This window comes from Galendromus occidentalis, unplaced genomic scaffold (genome assembly GCF_000255335.2).
Source record: "Galendromus occidentalis unplaced genomic scaffold, Mocc_1.1 scf7180000077089, whole genome shotgun sequence".
NCBI classification, from domain to species: Eukaryota; Metazoa; Arthropoda; class Arachnida; order Mesostigmata; family Phytoseiidae; genus Galendromus; species Galendromus occidentalis.
This window is the reverse complement of record NW_003805077.1, coordinates 244,722-258,648: the sequence shown is the minus strand read 5'-3', so window position 1 is coordinate 258,648 and position 13,927 is coordinate 244,722. Positions and strand designations below refer to the sequence as shown.

At 50.8% G+C, this 13,927-nt stretch overlaps 3 protein-coding genes across 3 annotated transcripts; 2 read left to right on the top strand and 1 right to left on the bottom strand.

The window, feature by feature from the left end:
* Positions 1–806: 806 nt before the first annotated feature.
* LOC100898886 (coatomer subunit beta) lies at positions 807–5,458 on the top strand. The gene is made up of 15 exons (XM_029110774.1): positions 807–912; positions 1,031–1,194; positions 1,301–1,372; positions 1,586–1,796; positions 1,914–2,106; positions 2,228–2,459; positions 2,554–2,787; positions 2,905–3,147; positions 3,263–3,410; positions 3,547–3,818; positions 3,956–4,141; positions 4,246–4,332; positions 4,469–4,753; positions 4,901–5,032; positions 5,147–5,458. Exons 1-15 carry the CDS (start codon positions 807–809, stop codon positions 5,456–5,458), a joined length of 2,877 nt encoding a protein of 958 aa, XP_028966607.1.
* Positions 5,459–5,717: 259 nt separating this feature from the next.
* On the bottom strand, positions 5,718–6,816 carry Sf3b6 (splicing factor 3b subunit 6). The gene is made up of 3 exons (XM_003740902.1): positions 6,683–6,816; positions 6,171–6,289; positions 5,718–5,961 (listed from the first exon to the last, which is right to left on the bottom strand). Exons 1-3 carry the CDS (start codon positions 6,704–6,706, stop codon positions 5,772–5,774), a joined length of 333 nt encoding a protein of 110 aa, XP_003740950.1. The 5' UTR covers positions 6,707–6,816; the 3' UTR covers positions 5,718–5,771.
* Positions 6,817–7,158: 342 nt separating this feature from the next.
* On the top strand, positions 7,159–8,926 carry LOC100908262 (uncharacterized). The gene is made up of 4 exons (XM_003740901.1): positions 7,159–7,349; positions 8,047–8,194; positions 8,340–8,560; positions 8,701–8,926. Exons 1-4 carry the CDS (start codon positions 7,254–7,256, stop codon positions 8,833–8,835), a joined length of 600 nt encoding a protein of 199 aa, XP_003740949.1. The 5' UTR covers positions 7,159–7,253; the 3' UTR covers positions 8,836–8,926.
* The last annotated feature ends 5,001 nt before the right edge of the window (positions 8,927–13,927 follow it).

Sequence of the window (13,927 nt, the reverse complement as noted above, 5' to 3'; positions counted from 1 at the left end):
ACTATTCAGATCACGAAACGACGCAAGATACACCAGATGGCGTTGCACGATGTTTTGGTTCGGAGGCACTGGAGATGAGAGAACGCCGACAGGGTCTATCGCTGTGGAACGTTCTGAATGCCATGGATTAAGAAATTGACGATGATTCCGGCACTTCACCGTGTCACTGAAGCTTCCCGGTTTCTGAGTCGGAGCCTGTGAAGCGAACACTGCGAACAGGAGGTCAGTTCCCGTGCAGCGGGTCGACACCATGCTTATCGAATGTACTCTGATTGTCATCCTTCGGTGCCGTACGATCCCGAGTGTTATTAGCGGATTTCTGCTGTTTTAGCGTTAGGAATCGCCGATCACATTGAGACTTCGAGAGGAGACGCTCTCGCGAATGAAGCATTCGGCGCCCTTCTAGCGTCACTCTCAGAAACAGCTGATCCTAGCCACATTCCGCTCCGCAGATGGTCTCTGTCGAACAACTATTCGTTTTGTTTCTCTCCAATGAGTTCGTCCATGCCGCTCTTAGTTGGACTTTAATTCTCGACCTGCTCTCCTGGCGAGTGACAACACGTGCTCTGAGTCTCGAGCTTACACAAGAAATCGCCCGAAAGTGGACAATCGAGAAAGCGCTCTTTGTGCCGGGAACACGAAAAATCAATTCGGGAATCAAGAGCTCATAAACCTAGGGTGTGGATTGGGAAACGAATCTACTTCTTGTTCGGTATAGACGAAGTCTCGATGCTCATCGGTCCAGACCGCAGGGTACGCCTCACGCAGAATCTAGACTCCAAAATCTATTCCAGGAGGAGGAAACGATGGTGAAATCGGAGAAGCAGGCCTCGGCCTGCTTCACTTTAGTGAGTCCGATACCGGAGGTCCAACTCGCTTCCTGTACTGATATGAGGCTACGTGCAGATATCGGTGAGTTTGCTGACTGACTGAGTATCGAATTGAGGAAGCCGAAAGTCGAAGGGAAGAATAATGATTGCGAGCAGCCTCGATCAGTGTAGATGGAGCAATCAACAGATATTTCTTTCAGAAAAAGGAGATCTGGATACGAAACGCAGGGCCTTGGAAGCTGTCATCCATATGTACCTTTCGGAACCCTCGCGACTGGGCAGTTCAATGCTGATGACGGTCATCAGGTTTCTCCTACCAACTCGAGATCACGCAATCAAGAGACTACTGCTGCTTTTCTGGGAGGTCAGACTAGAACGATTTGCCCAGTTCTACGAAGGAATTAAGCGGGGCAGGGCGTGCGCGATCCCATAAGACTCAGAATATCATGGTGATTTTCTCGATTTCACAGATTGTCCCCAAAGTCGATGCCGAGGGGAAACTCCGTCCCGAAATGATTCTAGTGTGTGATTCCTTCAGACGCGTAAGTCCCGCTGCTTCCCTCATGGTCGAGAAACGGATGCATGATTCCTATTCCTTTCGTTCGCTTCGCCTCAAGCTTATTCGGAAAGAGCCGGTTGAGATTGTCGCTCAGCCGGGTCCTGCGTCGAGAGACAGTGGTCATAAGTTCGCAGCTTCAAATCTCAATCGACGCCAATGCGAATCAATCACCTACCAGCCCTCGCGGTTGTTTCAGGATTTGCAGCATCCGAATGAGTTCATACGGGGATCCACGTTGCGGCTCCTCTGTAAGATCCAGTATTGCGAAATCTTGGAACCTCTTGTCCCCTGCATTTTCGCGTGTCTGGAGCACTCGCACACCTACGTCCGGAAGAACGCCATATTGTGCGTGCTCGCAATATACAGGAATCAGCCATTTTTAGTGCCTGAGGCATCACGCATCATAAGTGAGTTCGAAATACTAGCGCGCAACGTATTTTCAACGAATTCGAGCAGAGTCAGCCAACCGCAGGGTCACCTACTCTGCTTCAATGAATTTTCTTCCATATTCCATTCGACTCCAGGTGATTTGCTGGAGACGGAGCACGACACGGTCACGAAGAAAAATGCTTTCATAGCGCTGCGCGAGATCGACGAGACGAAGGCATTAGATTTCGTGGAGTCGTCGGGTGAATCTCTGATTAAGTACTCCACCGAGATGCAGCTCAGGATAGTGGAAACGATATACCACGCTTGTCTCAAGAACCCCGATGAACGGTCCGTGAAAGCCTCTAGATTTATAGCGCTCGATTTCTTTTACCCAGTTGCTCTAAGCCTCTATGCGAGGGCTGCAGGAGTGTGAAATAGCGATTTTATAAGCGGCCCGATTCTCTTGCAGATGGAGATTCCTGTCATTAGTGTATTTTCTTACGATTTCCGAGTCCGCAGCGGTTCGCTTGGAAGCTGCCTGGACTTTTACGACTTTTTCGACGAGTCAAAATGCTTCGGACACAGCCGCGAAAGTCTATATCGATATCGTTGTGTCCGAAGCTGACAATAATGTGAAATTGATTGTGCTGTCCAAACTGAAAAAACTCTGTGATGAGCGACCTCGCGCCTTGACTCACATGGTGAGTTGTGAACACGCCGAATTCGGAGTATATCGGAATACTAAATACCATCTCTTGGCTCACTCCGATGACGGTAGCTCTTTTTCTTCCGAAGGTCCTCGATCTGCTCCGGGTATTGACAAACGCGAACGATTCCAAAGTTCAGCGTCAAACATTGGAGCTGAGTTTGCAACTCGTCACGTCGAGGAGCGTCAAGGACTATGTGGAGATACTCAAGAAACAACTCCGCTCGACTCAGACGAGCGTTGAATGCCGAGAAATGATAGTGGAGACCTTACACCGATGCGTAAAGAACATCCCAGAGACGGCTTCATCGATAGTCACTTGTGTGAGTCTCGAGCCGATTCCGGGATCCTTCGCTCCATAATGCGGTCTTCCTCCCTCCCCCAAGCGGAGAAGCTAATTCCGGAACTCGGCCTGAGAATAACGAACCTCGTTCTTTCAGCTCGTTGAGCTCGTTTGGTCCGATGAGCCTTCCTTGGCGCTCACAGTATTACGTTTTCTGCGCGAAACATTGACGCATCATCCAGCGGTGCGCAGAACGACGCTGGAGGAACTCATTTCGTCTTTTCGACTCCTGGAAGATGCCAAAGTACTGCGGCAGGCGTGTTGGCTCATGGGGGAGTTTTGTACGGAGACGTCTCAAATTGAAGACTTCGTCGACGCGATCAAGTCCAGCATTGGTGAGGTGAGTCGCGCGGCTCTGCGTTTGCGCGGACTTTTGCCGCAATCGAACATCAGATTGAATCTCCCGAACGGCGAGAAGATCTTCCCGGAGCTTCAGCGTCCGTAATTTTCGACAGCTCCCGATCAAGATCTCGGACTCCTATGAGCTTGCAAACGGCGATTGTCCGAGCAACGGAGTCTCGGAGACGGGAAATTCCAAGACGACGACCAGAGTCACAGCTGATGGGACCTACGCTAGTCAATCTGTGTTCAGCGAGCTACAAGGTAGGGCTCGAAAAGACTTCCGCTCATCTCGAGCGGTGGTGACCAAGGTTCTCGCCTCCGCAGATGTTCTTCAGGAGGTAAGGATCCGAGAACGAGTCAGCCCGGGCTTTTCTTCGATGAGGATTTACTGTTTCAGACACTCCGACGAAGAAATCAAACTTCCCGCTCAGGAAGCTTTTCATCGACGGGGAATTCTTCCTCGCTACCAGTGTTTGTGGAGCTCTGGCGAAAGTTTCGACGAGAATGCCGAAAGACGCTCAGGGATACCGAATATGCGCTCAATCAATGATGGTGGTGACTTCTTGCCTCAGACTAGCGGATTCTGTCAAAGGCCTAGCCGATGGCAAGGCTGCTGCGAATGCGGATGATCGACGCAGACTGCATCAGTGTATGACGATGCTGCTCAAGGTTTGTGCCTCTTGTTGATCAGTCTTCGAATGAGAGTCGCTCCGAGACATGCACGCGATCGTGAGCTCCCCGTTCAACCGTCGCGTCCGAACGATTCTCCAAGCCGCTCCGAGTATCGAAGATCATCCTCATTTCAGTGCTCTGCTCTTGACACCGACACGACGAGAGATGCTTTACATCGGATGCTGAGCACGGAGGGAGTTAGGAATAATAAATCTGTTTCCTTCGAATGGCCGGAGAATCGAGTTTTGAAGGAAGAACAAGTCGACGAATCCATCTCATTCAGAATGCTCAACCCTCGGGGGAAGGAGAATCATTCCAAGGTATTTATCTCGATGGAGACGGTTGCTCATTCATTCATGCTTCCCAGGCTGGCAAGTTATCTTCGCCACATTGCGGCATCAATTACGAGTTCTATCAATTCCAGAATCTGATAGACGAGTCCTTGGAGATCGCTGTGAAGGGGAATTTAGGCGCACCTAAAGGATTATTTGAGAATACTCTTCTTTCCAAGGTGAGCACCATCGCCTCCAAATGAATCCGTATAGTGATTCGGCATGCGTCGAGATTTTGGGCGTAGATTGAGCTCAGCCTACCACAGAATATGCTCCGTTCCTGTGGAGCGAATCCTAATTCTGAGTGACCTTTAGGTTTGGCAACTGACCGGTAGAAGTGATCCTGTCTACGCCGAGGCCTATTTGACAGTCGATGCGCACAGCCTCGAATTAGACGTGCTCGTTGTCAACCAGACGGACGATACTCTACAAAATTGTACACTCGAATTGTGTGTTTTGGGCAAAAGGAACAAGGATATCGCCGAGAGACCCGCTGCTGTGATTTTGGCTCCTAAGGATTTCACTACCTTGAGGGCACTGATTACTGTCAATGGGACTGAGACGGGTCTCATATTCGGCACGATAGTGTACGACATAAAAGTGAGTTTGCCGTGAGGTCCCGGTCACCGGAGCGGATCATTATCCATGTTCAGACGACTATACGCCTTCTTAAATCTCTATCATCCTGGCTCAAACCATTTTTGTACCTGAGCCGTGCTCGTTCTGAATTCCTGTGCTTGCCGACAGGGATCGACCGCGGACAGGCACATCGTAGTCCTGAATGATATAAAAGTCAACATTCTGGACTTCTTAGTACCGGAGAGGTGTAGCGATGGTGAATTCCGGCGCCTCTGGCTGGAGCTTGAATGGGAGAGATTGGTGAGTGGAATCCGAGTCGTTTTCAATCCTGCTTCATCCACTCACGGTTGGTGATCATTCGTTACATCTTGGAAAGTTTTCAGTGGAACGAAACTATGATTTTTTCGTCCCCAGGTGCCCGTCAGCACTCCAATCAAAGACCTTCGCGCTTTCATCACGCACATAGCCGAATCAGCTCGTATGGCTATCGTGACCGACGAGGCCGTCCTCGAGAATGATTGTGGATTCGCTGCTGCTAATTTTTGTACAAAGTCTCTTTTCGGCGAGGAAGCTCTTGCGAATGTTTGCTTGACTCGGAACGACGACGGGAATCTCGAAGGCCAAATCAGGCTTCGAGCTCGGAACAAAGGGTGTGCCTATCGGCTGGGCGAGAGGCTATGCGAAGCTCAGAAAACGATTCCGAAAGCGCTTCCTCAGGCTCATTGAGTGATGATTGATGATACCATGGGGTGCTGAGGTGGTTGGTATCAGCACGACCGCAGATGATCGATAAAAGTTCAATTGATATCGTGAATGGATTATCGTACGAGCTGTTGGAATAAATTTGCTCTCAACTTGTGACTGTTCCGGAGTATCCTACTTCTGAGCGAAAAGTATGTCCACTGTTTTTGACGGAACATTCAACGATAGCGCCGCTCGGGGGGAGCGAATGCGAAAAAAGTGGAGGAGCTAGTTCTGGAGAATTGGAATATTTACATGGGTTTATTGATACATGTTAAGGGTGAAGACAGTTGATGGCCTATGTTTGCATGACACTCGCACCCTTATCCACGTCGACTTTCTTGAAGGCTTTCGACGGCTGATAGTATAAAACGACGAGATATCTGTTGCACATGTTGAAGCCGGAGAGATGTTCACATGCGTTTTTGGCATCGAAGATGTCTTCGTACACCACGAACCCCGTGCCTCGGGTTTCCGCCGTGTTCCCTCTGCAAGGCGAGAGATTGTGTTTATCTCAAGTCGACAAGTCTCAAGCCTGTGTCAAACCATTATCATGTTCACATAGATTTGTCTCGAACGAGCCCCGTCTGGTGAGAGGGGAGGCAGCACGAAGTCGAGGCGATCTGAGGAGACTGAAGGAAAAGTACAGAATGCCCCGCTGCAGAGACTCTGGGAGGTAGGATTTACTGATACTCACACTCTGATTTGTCTGATCGCACCATATTTCCCGAATATGTCGTACATTTCCTCAGCTGTGATTTTGTACGGCAGGTTCCGAACGTACAGGATGCGATTCACCTCCGGGGCCAAACGAGTCTGCGGATCGAATGTTGGGCGATGAGGGGGACTGATTGAGACTCGATCGGGACGTTTAAAGCTATGGGTACAACAATGATCGAACCGAGCATGGTTCCTTGCCGCGGCCCGGACATAATATTCTGCTCTCACTCAGCTATCCCAAATAATGTAGAAACGAAATCGCAGAATCGATGCTAATTCAAAGATTGAGTGTAGCCTATTCAAAGGGTGTGTGCGAATCGAGCGAGGAGGCAACAAAGTCAAGCTCCTCAGAGGAGAAGCTTCGCCATGTCGTTCGAAATCGACCACCATGGACAGTACTTCATCCGAATTGTCCAGCACTTTGAAGGAACGTGTAGCTGATATTACGCACGGCACAGAGATGGAGAACGGAGAAATCTTCGAACTTACACCTGGTTTCCGAGCTAAAGCCATTGTCTTCTCTCGAGGGTATAATCTGGGGAAAAAAGTTGTGTTTTCGCCTGGATCGGCTTCCGGCGACTGTCACGACTTCCCACCGGAGACTGCAACTGAGGACTGATGCCGATTGTGTTTATTATCGTCGAGACGCTAGGGGGCGCGAGGAGCCCGCTGCAGACAAGACCGGCATCACATCTGCTGGACGGTTGTTTATTCCAAGATAGGGAGATTCAGGCTGAGCCGTAATTCTGGAAGCCGCCGGTCAGCACAACCTTGAACTAATTTGTCCCGGGGCAAAACTGTCCTCGAGTTCCCAACACAAGAGTTTTCGCAGAACCCGCTCTCGTTTTCGATGATACGACGTCTGCTCTGAATCAGCATCAGCGCTCTCTCTCACCCCGATTATGATTGGCGTCTGCTACAGGTACCAAAACAAAACTACCGTAGTAAACGAGCAGAACAACGTGAGCGAGTCCACGAGAGTATTCTCCTGCGAACGCGTGGAGCTTGGAGTGTCCCTAAAATCGAACATTTGTATAGTCATATATTCCATGCGACGGGTATGGTTGAGCAGGCCAAGAAGCGACCCGACGATATAGAGTTGAGACAGAAGGATTCCGATATGGAAGACGGATTGGAGGAAGACATGCAACTCGAGGTAAGTCTCGTGAGGAATAGAACAGCATTGTCAGCCTGCTCCGCTCCGTAAGCGAAATGAACGCTTCGACATCAGATCATTCCCTCAGGAATCGATGGCGTGCTTGTCTGGAATCCGCTCGCTACAGAGCAGTATGTGAGAGAAGCGCAAGAGCTACTGAAAATTCCTAATAGCCTCGTCCGACCGCTCTGTTGCCATTTACCAGCTGTTCGACTCACATGTTTCCCAAAGTCAACTCGAGCGGGAATCGAAGCTTCGTGAAATAGAATCGAGGCTGAGGGGATCCGAAACTCGGTTTCTCCGTTGCCGGCCGAGAGCTTCATGCATCACTGCGGGGTGACTGCACCGTGGCCCAAGTATTGGCTTCTGGAGAACGAAAAAGCGCATATCGGCATCTCTCCATCACCTCAGAGGTACCGGTGTACCCCGCGTATCGACCATGATTCTCGGAGGGTCGAAGTAGAGGGCAAGAGCAAGTCTCAGAAAATGTGCTCGGCATACCAGTTTCGATCATCATTTATTATCACATACTCGTCTCGACATGCCCGAGCGAGATCCCCGTATTCGTGGAGCGACCGCCTAGGAGAAGCATTCCTTCCGGGCTACCCTAACGAGATGGCAAGATCGACGGACCCGTGAAAGATGCTCACGATTGCGAATCATAGAACAGTACCCTAATGGTGATTTTCGTTTTCAGATCGACCAGCAGCGAAAAACTAGCCGCAAACCTCAACCGCGCAAAAGGATCCGCACAACATCGCAGACGAACTCCGTCATAGAGGCAGAGAGCGATAGCGCCTCAGTAGATAGTGTGAAAGCCGAGTGTACAGCAATTCAACTTATGGGTGAGGCTTAATCCATAGGCCCTGGATGTATTATCCGCATGGATACTTCCGCGAGAGGATCGCGAGTCCAGCTGAGCTCTTTCCGGAACACTCCGAAAGCCCACGTCCGACCCATAAGCGTAAAGTCTTAAATGATTCTCCACAGAAATTGTCGAAGAAGCATTGAAAGGCGACGTCAAATCTCTTGAGAGGCTAATGGACGAAAACCTATGCTCCGAGTCAACGATCGAGGAGGTCGTCGAAGCCTTGGAAGGCGACGAGGCTCTCAAACTTTATAACCTGATCTTCTACAGTCGGGATCTACCGAAACACCTCTCGGTCTACGGTCAGACGAGATGGCTGCGGTACCTTCTTGCGGAAAAGGAGGTTCGTTCAGCTTGGACGTCAAAATATTTGTCCAAGCTCCGCCGGTATTCGATCGGAACAATCCTCTAACATAACTTGAATCGATTCCGAGCCGTCATAGATAGGAAAAGAATCTGAGGAAACTATATCGTTTATTCCAGGGAGCGCTTTCGATGACAACGGAAAACAAAAAGATTCTCGAGCCTTTGATCGATCATCGGCAAGCCATCGCTGATCAGTGTTTGAAGCTCCGCGGGAAGCTTGATCTCCTCTTGGAATCGTTCATGTGCGAATAACATTTCTTCTCCCGGGAACTCATTGCCACGACCCGAGATGGGCCCTCATGTACAATATGAAATCGAACTTGCGATAAATAGGGGACTTGTTGTTGATTCTGCTAAGAAATTGAGTTCTCGTTCCGTGGTATTTCTTTTTCTGTGAACCTGGCGGAAAGCCGCAGGACTGTAGCGCCGGGCAGGTCAATCCTATGCAGCGAATCTCTATTCTCACGAGCCGGACACCGGAACATTGAAGCGCTGCACTCTGAAGCTGAAGGAAACCTCTAGACGAGTCCTGCGATCAGCGTATATAACCAACAGAACCTGAAGTTTCCGCACGGAATTTGACGATGGTTAATGGCGCAATGCCTGGTACGCAATGATCCTAGAGTTCCGTCTAAAAGGTTGGCACAGCTCGGAAGGCCGGAACGAAATTTCCTAGCTGGTCAATAGTAAGCTGCCATCGAGGGATGGCACAGCGATTCAGAGGTATCACGTGTGGGAAGCATAAGCTTTTTATTTTTGGCCCACCCGAAATTCTCGTTCGTCTCGTAGTTTTCATCCCTTCTTCCGTCCTCCAACTTTTCGGGGTCCGTGCATGCTTCTCCCTTTTCTCCGGGAAACGAGCTACACAGGTTGCATTCACCATCCATATTCACATTGAAAGGCCCGCGCTTCTATTTTCCGGCCATCCAGAAGCTGCCCGTTCAGCGGGGACTGCCCGTCCTGAATCGTCCAGCGTCAACTGACGAATGATTCGAGTCGGTCCTTAATTCTGGTGAACAATATCGAACCAATCAGATCAGTACCTACAACGTACTAAAGACTCGCCCTGACAGGTTTTTTTCCCATTTACGACTCGGCTTTGTCCCTCTATTCCCACCCTCAAAAACGCCTGTGTATTAGGGACCTTGTCGATCAGAGACTGCCCATCTGCTTCATCCATCTCGCAAAACCTGCCCTGTAGTTGGAGGCTGCCCGTTCATCAGCGACAGTCCTTCCTGTTAGATCATTCATTTATGGCACATGACGTCATCTTGCTTCGGCCGCGTCAGCGCCGTCAGACCTACGAAAATCAATCAGAATTTTCCCAACTCGAAAGTTACGTCGAGATTTATTGTGGATCAACCCCTGACAGTTGGGATGGTGTTCTGAGCGGAGCCTCGTGGAAGACGGATACCTGATATCAGTTTCCTTCCTCCCCCGGGAGATCGAAACAAAAAGTCGCGCGGGCTAGGGAAGATTCACCAAGAGAATGTTGTCAGTGGGCTGGTGTGCTCATCCATTCCTTGGTCCCGGTAGCAGAGCTATCCGGGCCGGGGGACCGACGCTTAGGGGGCACGACAGAATCGACTTAAGTGTCGAAAACATGAACTTTCTACACGGCTGCCGTGGATCGAGGGGGCTGCCCCTGCATCGATTGAACGACGAAAGGCACGTTTTTAGACTAGCATTCCGGCGCGACGCAAGTCTATTCTCGAGATCACCGGCCGTCAGCGTGACGCGGAATCGCCGCAAGTATCCGCTCGCGGTGCGCGGAGAAGTACTGTGGTGAATGGAGGACGTGCAAGTATACACGTACAATTGAAAACATGTCAGAAGAGGAGCCTCTAGCTTGGAACATCTGAACAATCCGATGTTGACGATGGGGCGCATCGAAGATGGGGCGTCTCATAATCGGGAATCGAGGTGAAGACGCTGAGCTGGCACTCTCGAATGTACATGGGTATATAGGATACCAAGTAGCCTGAGACCGTTCGACTCCCCGAGATCAAGCTTATAAGACGGATACTTCCACCACATCTCGATTACGCCGAGGCGGGATCAAGCGATGGCCCTGGCGGAATCGAGTCCACCAGTTCCCGTTCCCCAAGGGGAATGGCAACCTTTTGAGAGACTCCATGAAGTCGGGACGTTCGGATATCTCACGAGATATGCGAGGATTCCCGTCGACGATCTCGCTGCGCGTTGGAATATTCTAGTTTCGATCCCCTTAGGGCAGGATCACGAATTTCTAAGCTGGCTTCTTGATGGTCATGTTAGGATTCTCTACGGGCTCCCTCTTAGAACATCTGATGCTGCGATTTTCCTTTCACGGTGTTTTCCCCCGAAGGGTGAAAGCCTCAAGTGACGCTGTCTATCCTCGAGGTGTGGAGGAGTCTCAGTCTTATCGAGACCGATGCGATCTTCTTTCTTCCGGAGGTCCTCCCTGGTGTCGGAATCTTGCCGTTTACGGATCCCTGGAGCTCTAGGCGTTCGCGCTATCCAAGACGTCTCCTCCTTCTGATCCAGCATGTGTTAGCGAATCGCTGTTGAACATGTTACTGTTACTCTGCGTAACTACATAATTCCGGAAAATTGACGCAATGACCCGTTAATATTGCTTGGCGTGACGCTCTACACGAGACGAATCCATGGAACTCGGGAAATACCCTTTGATCCATGTATAAAGGGGGAGGAAGGAGGGGGGAACGCAGCATCTGCCCATACAAGCTCATAAGAGTGTCACGGAGCCGCCATCCGGCGCGGCGATCCTGTGTTAGCAAAGAGCCGGGCCGTATCTGTGACGGAGTTTCCCTCCAGAATAGCTAATGTTTCCTGGGCAGCGGAGGGCATCGAGTGCAGCGTTCCATGAGCCGTAGCCTACAAATGGGTGAGGCTGATTACGATAGAGAGAGAGATCACGGTGATTGAAACCTCGGTTTTGCAGAGTCTTCCCACAAGCTTGGGAGGAACATGGGATGCGAGATAGAAAGAAAACAGCTGGCGGATAGACAGGAGAACCTGTGCTCGTTGCGTGCGAAGTTGCGTGGGCAACACTTTCGTTGTCCGCATCAGAGCTCGCTGTTCGGAAGTCAATGACTCTTGAGGAAATCGAGGTTGACCTTCGTGTTTTTCATCTGATCCGGCGTATGAATCTCCGAACCGCGCCCAATTTCCGTGAGGTCTATCGCGGTGAGTCCTAAGAGAGCCGAGAAGAAGAGACATCGATAGGAGGTTCGTGACTCCGTGCAAGTTTCCGCGACTTCTCGCACAACCTCCACAAGGAGTCCGCGAAAAATGTTCCCGTTTAGTGGACATCTTGGCTTGAACGCTCAGTGAGAGAAGCCGCCTGGGGACTGAACTTGCCATAAGCGGATCGGAACTAAGAAGTATAGCCGAAGTCTCCATGAGACTTCCTGCTTGTATCAAACGCGGAACTTTTTTGATTGGCCAGCTGACCGAATTGAGGGAGTACTTGAGTCTAAGTGAGGTCGCTTTCGTTTCATCCTCAATATCCAGGTGTGAAAGATCCGAATTCGCGCGATTGTATACAATTGATCGATTTGTCAGAGTACAGGTCAACAATTGGTTTCTCAGGCGATACACTACAATTTAGACAAAAGCATCACCGGCCACCTTGAAGCTCACAGACTCATGGCTGATGAAGCGAGTCGACCAATGAGGAGGCTCAATTTGATTCGACGTGGATTATCCGAAACCGGCAGATCGGGCCAATTGGTCAGGAAAGCCAATTGGGCGGTCAACTCATCGGCGGATGGCCGGGTTGACAGCAGGAGACATTGATTGTCTTTCGGTGGAAGGCAATCCGAGTTAATTTTGGGTCTCCAATTTGAGGGCGATCGGCGATACGAATCTGAAAGCTGATCCGTATCGAGGGTTCAGGCTACGGCCTTCCGTGTCCCGTCAGCCGGAGGGCGATTTCTCCCGAGTATCTCCGGTTACGTTAGACGACGATTCATACCCTGAAATGGTAGATTGGGATCGGTCGGGGATACCTCGATCTGACGGGACGGTTGCTGCACTCGCACTACCGCACTACACGTGCAAAATGCGCTCTGCTCCCCCAAATGCTTCTGGAGTGTGGAGTGAAGAGAATCGATTTGGCTGAAATAGATCCGATAGCTCTTGTCCGAGACATCCAGAAGCGAAAATCCCGGAGCGACGACTTGAATGATTTGCAGGGGAAACAGAAGCAGCAAGACGGGTTCGCGTCTTGGGTATCTCTCTGAGGGCAGAGGCGGAGCGATGCCGCTTCTCCGTTCCCGAAGTTGCGAGTCTTGCGACTTGCGATCATACTGAGAGCGCTCGCGAGATTGTCTGTTCTTCCGGCATCCAGTCGCTCTAGGAACCGAGTTCGACAAGATACGTAGGAGATCCCGAAGCCTTGATGGATTTTTCCACATGACCTCCGGATTGCCGAGCATTCGTCCTTAGTTTCTCAATCTCGAGGCCTCGACTCAGCTCACCCCCTCTCATCGATTCCGACCTGAGGACCGAGGAGATTACTCAACTCGTGACTGTTGCCGATGTGGTCACTGCCACAAAGAAGCTACCCTGCTAGACCTGGCAGTAACAGCCCTGATTTCACCGCAGAGGAGTGCGGACCTCCTATCGAGCCTTGAGCAGAGCAAACACGCGGACCCTCACGTTCTTTTTGGGACGTAATTATCCCTGTGAGTTCCTCTCCTCTTTGTCCTGTCGCTAGCTCAGCCCACCTACTCTTGGCTCCGAAATCATTCATATTGCTTGTCAAGGATGTCTTATTGTACCTTCGAGGAGTACTCAATCAGTCGTCACGGACCGGACTTGACTTCACGTCACGTCTATCCTAAGACCTCTGACCTGGATCGGGCGGTCGGACGCTCCTCGCAGCAGCGAGCTACTCATGCCTGAGTGGGAATCACCGGGAGCTGCGTCGGATTTCTGCCCGAATCCCCTGCGAAGTGCTGCGGGAAAGTTCCCCCTCTGACCGAGCGGCTCCTCTCTGAAATGTGACGGGGGCTCCTCCGGAACGAGCCGAGTAGAAGCTCGCCATTGTTCTCGGAAAAGAATCGATTTCCCTGTTTCCCATAGCGCGGTCGACCCGATCGAACTCCGATGTAGGAAGCCTGGTCCCCTCCCGCCGAGGCCCCGAAACCCCGCTGCGGTAAAATGCTTCCAGAACCGAGCGCTCATTGTCGTCAAGAGAAAGACGACATGGATTTCCTGAAGTGCGTATGCGGCAAGATAATCTCAAGCCAAGCCCCGATGAAGCGGAAATCCTGACGCGAGTTCATGACTCAGAAATCAGAATGATTCCATCTCGTAGAGACCAATATACGACCGA

What these genes read in the sequence shown, in the direction of transcription:
- LOC100898886 (XM_029110774.1), top strand. Translation starts at nt 807, where the DNA reads ATGGTGAAATCGGAGAAGCAGGCCTCGGCCTGCTTCACTTTAGTGAGT. An exon ending in TGTGTGATTCCTTCAGACGC is followed by an intron (nt 1,373 to 1,585) that starts GTAAGTCCCGCT and finishes CGGTTGTTTCAG; the next exon opens with GATTTGCAGCATCCGAATGA. An exon ending in TCAAGTCCAGCATTGGTGAG is followed by an intron (nt 3,148 to 3,262) that starts GTGAGTCGCGCG and finishes AATTTTCGACAG; the next exon opens with CTCCCGATCAAGATCTCGGA.
- Sf3b6 (XM_003740902.1), bottom strand. Translation starts at nt 6,706, where the DNA reads ATGGCTTTAGCTCGGAAACCAGGT. An exon ending in CTTTAGCTCGGAAACCAGGT is followed by an intron (nt 6,290 to 6,682) that starts GTAAGTTCGAAG and finishes TTCGATCCGCAG; the next exon opens with ACTCGTTTGGCCCCGGAGGT. An exon ending in GCGATCAGACAAATCAGAGT is followed by an intron (nt 5,962 to 6,170) that starts GTGAGTATCAGT and finishes CTCGCCTTGCAG; the next exon opens with AGGGAACACGGCGGAAACCC.
- LOC100908262 (XM_003740901.1), top strand. Translation starts at nt 7,254, where the DNA reads ATGGTTGAGCAGGCCAAGAAGCGACCCGACGATATAGAGTTGAGACAG. An exon ending in AGGAAGACATGCAACTCGAG is followed by an intron (nt 7,350 to 8,046) that starts GTAAGTCTCGTG and finishes TTTCGTTTTCAG; the next exon opens with ATCGACCAGCAGCGAAAAAC. An exon ending in ACCTTCTTGCGGAAAAGGAG is followed by an intron (nt 8,561 to 8,700) that starts GTTCGTTCAGCT and finishes CGTTTATTCCAG; the next exon opens with GGAGCGCTTTCGATGACAAC.